Consider the following 3,208-nt stretch of genomic DNA (forward strand, 5'->3'; position numbering starts at 1 on the left):
GGATGGATGGAGGATGGATGATGGTGGGTGGATGGACAGATGCGTGATGGCTGAGCACACCAACTTGCCTTGAGTGGCTCTTCGTGGCAGTGGGTGTCTGAGGACAAGCTTCTCCTCTTGGGTGTCGAGCTGCTCCCGTGTCCCCAGGTGAGTCCCTGTGTGCCACTCATTGAGGGGCTTTTATCCTTTTCCAGGGTGACATCCAGCAGCTACTCTTCGTCTCAGACCACCGGGCAGCTTACGATTACTGCGAGCACTACAGCCCTGACTGTGACACCGCCGTCCCCGACACCCCCCAGTCGCAGGACCCCAACCCAGATGAATACGTGAGTCAGCTCTGGCCGGCTCCTGGTGGGAGTCGTGGGGGCCGGCAGGCGGGGTGGGGGTGCAGGAACATGGAAGCCGTGGGACCCGTGTGGATTGATCCTGAAAGGATGTTCGCTGAGGACCATTTCCTTTAAGTTTCAGACAGGTTTTTGACGACGAGGGCGAGGTGCCTCTCCTACCTGATGGCTTACGACCTAGGTTGGGTGTCTGTGAGCGGAGATGCCACAGGTGCCCTCGGGGGCTGTCTGGAGCTGGCCAGGCAGGAGGGCACTGAGGGCTGTTCCCTGCGGAGGGGGGCCCTCTGACCCCCCGAATGACAGTGACTGTGAAGAGCAGCCTTGTCCCGAGCCTCAGGAGTGTGTCCCTCACCTCGTCCCCCTTGCCGTGACCTGCCGTGGTCTGCGGGTCCGCCTTTCTCATCCCCCTCCCTCACACCCCTGCCGCGCCTGGCTTGGCTTTTTGTTAATCCTCCCGCTGCCGGTGAGAATCCTCCCCGGCCCCTGCTCAGGGTGCCCCCACTTCTCTTAACTCGTATTCAGCCTTGCTCTTCATCTCTCCTCCGGCCCCCTTCTTTCGCGACCACTCGAAGAGGAGGAAGGGTGGCCCTCACGAGGCCGTGGGTCCCCTGGCCCAGGCGCATCTTACACGCCCGAGAACGGCCTGGCCTGGCCGGTGACCCCAGCACGGCTCCTGCGGACCAGGCCCCCTGGCCGGCCCTCCTCGCTCCGCATGCAGAAATGGTCCTGAGGACCGGGGCTCCCCCTGTTTCTGTGAAGCGCCCCCTCTGTGCTCTAGGGCTCCCGTGCAGGGCAAGGCGCCCCGAGTGGCGGCAGCGTTGCCAGCAGAGCCTGGGGGTTCCGGTCCTCTGGTCCTCAGGTTCTAACGAGGACGGACCTCTTAAGACTCAAGTTTCTTTGAAGGGGACCTGGATGGGGTTCCCCGTTTCCTCCCTTGGCCTTCTCACGGTGCCAGCTCAGCTTCCCGAGGAACGTGGAGGGGGAAAGGAGCCCTGTCAGGCCGCACGGGCGTGTCCTGCCGCCGGGCCTGGCTCTCCGGTGTCCGCGCGTCCCGGCTGAGCCCGGAGCATAGGGAGCAAAGCAGGCTGGTCGCCCGACGGCCCCCTTTCCTCACGCGCCCCATCTATTGCAGTACCCGGACGGAGAAGGGGAAGGCGAGACCTATTACTACGAGTACCCCTACTACGAGGACACCGACCACCCGAGCAAGGAGCCCGCACCTACCAAGGAGCCTGTGGAAGCTGCTAGGGAGACCACAGAGGTTGCCGAGGTCTGGGCGGGCAGGCTGCTGGTCCCTGGAGGCCGCGGGGTGCCGGGTGCGGGGACGGTGGCCACTGGGCGATGCGAGGCTGGAGGCGGTGGGGAGAAGCTCAATCGGGAAATGAGGGACTGGGTGACGGGCGCTTGTACATGCTTCGTGCTTAGGGACGAGCTGGGCAGGGGGCTCTCTGTGGTGATGTGTGACATCGAGGGCACAGTCCCCTCCCACGGACTGTCCCAGAGACTGGAGCATGTTGCCCAAAGGTCGGGAGTGTTCTCGTGCTTTGAGATGTGATCCACCCTTTCAAGTGCCTCATGGGGGGTTTCGGTCCATCCTGAGCACCCCTGGGCCGAGGTGGCCCACGCCCGAAGCGCATGGGGCTCCTAGCTGGCTCACGGGCCCACGCTTCGCCGCGGAGGAGCCCCGAGACCTGGGCCCGGCCGTGCCGGCCCTCTCCCCAGCCCTGCCTCTCTCTGCCCGGCTCTTAGGAGGTGACCCTGCCCCCTACGGTAGCCCCTCCAGTGCCCGACAGCAGCGTGGGGGCCGGGAAGGAGGACCCCGGCATAGGGGACTACGACTATGTGCCCAGCGAGGACTACTACACGCCGCCCCCGTACGAGGACCTCGGCTACGTGGAGGGCCTCGAGGACCCCGACCAGCTCCCCGACCACGGCCCCGGGGCCGGAGTTCCCACCAGCACGGCCGACACCTCCAACGCCTCCAACGTAAAGCTCTCTTCTGAGTGGGCTTGTCTGGGGGAGGGGCAGGACCTCTGCGGTGGGCTCTGCTCCCAGGGAGGCTGAGTGCGGTCGGGTTCACTGGGTCGATCCCTCGTCAGCTTCTCATGCGCAGCGTGGGCCCTGCCCACAGGCCTCCCGGGGCTCAGGCTGGGGGGCGGGGGAAGGATGGGTGACCGCAGCAGGCTGGCAGACGGTGTCCCTGTCTGTGTGGCCTGGGGAGGGGTCAGGCTAGACAGGTACACAAGCTGGGGATCTGGACAAGCAAAGAGACGTGAGGCGGGAGGTCCTGATGTGAGTTTTCTTGAAGTCTCTGCCAGTGATTTTGGAAAGTGACGTCCCCTCTCTCCATCTCTGTTCTCATTTACAACGAGGCACTGATGTGCCCGCCCCCTGGGTCGTTGCCAAGTTTTCAGACTCGGGAGGAATCCAGCACGGTGCGCGGCCCAGTAAAAGCTTAAAAACGGCCACCACGTGCTGCTGAATCCTTGACACCACAGAGCGGACACGCGGGGTTCTGAGGGGCCTGAACTCCTCTGCCGGTGGGTGTGGACCCAGGGGCCTGTGACCCGGGCCCGGAGGCCTGCCGCACGCAGCTGCCATCCCGGAGCAGCCCTGGTTAGCCACGGGGTGTCCGGGGGTTGGGCGACAGCTTTCCCACAGTGAGAGGAAGAAGATGCGTGAAGAGGCCACCAAGGGCCCCGGGAGGTCTGCTGACAACTTAGACTCCAGGCTCCCGGAGGCCACTGTCCCCGGAGGCCTGAAGCTGGGAAGGGAGGGGCATCTCTGTCCAATGACCTGGCGTCCTCTGGGTGACCCCTGCTGCCCTCTCCCTCTCAGCCAGCTCCAGCCCCAGGGGAAGGGAC

The 3,208-nt window shown here is 64.8% G+C and overlaps 1 protein-coding gene across 1 annotated transcript in view; it reads left to right on the plus strand.

Moving 5' to 3' along the window:
* Nucleotides 1–3,208, plus strand: part of COL5A1 (collagen type V alpha 1 chain) — a 100,158-nt gene that overhangs the window by 15,959 nt on the left and 80,991 nt on the right. The window contains exons 4-7 of the mRNA XM_023521056.1: nt 195–326; nt 1,477–1,614; nt 2,094–2,330; nt 3,183–3,200. Coding sequence (XP_023376824.1) covers nt 195–326; nt 1,477–1,614; nt 2,094–2,330; nt 3,183–3,200 — 525 coding nt within the window. The remainder of the gene's footprint in view (nt 1–194; nt 327–1,476; nt 1,615–2,093; nt 2,331–3,182; nt 3,201–3,208) is intronic.

Source organism: Pteropus vampyrus, unplaced genomic scaffold, assembly GCF_000151845.1.
Source record: "Pteropus vampyrus isolate Shadow unplaced genomic scaffold, Pvam_2.0 Scaffold289, whole genome shotgun sequence".
NCBI lineage: Eukaryota > Metazoa > Chordata > Mammalia > Chiroptera > Pteropodidae > Pteropus > Pteropus vampyrus.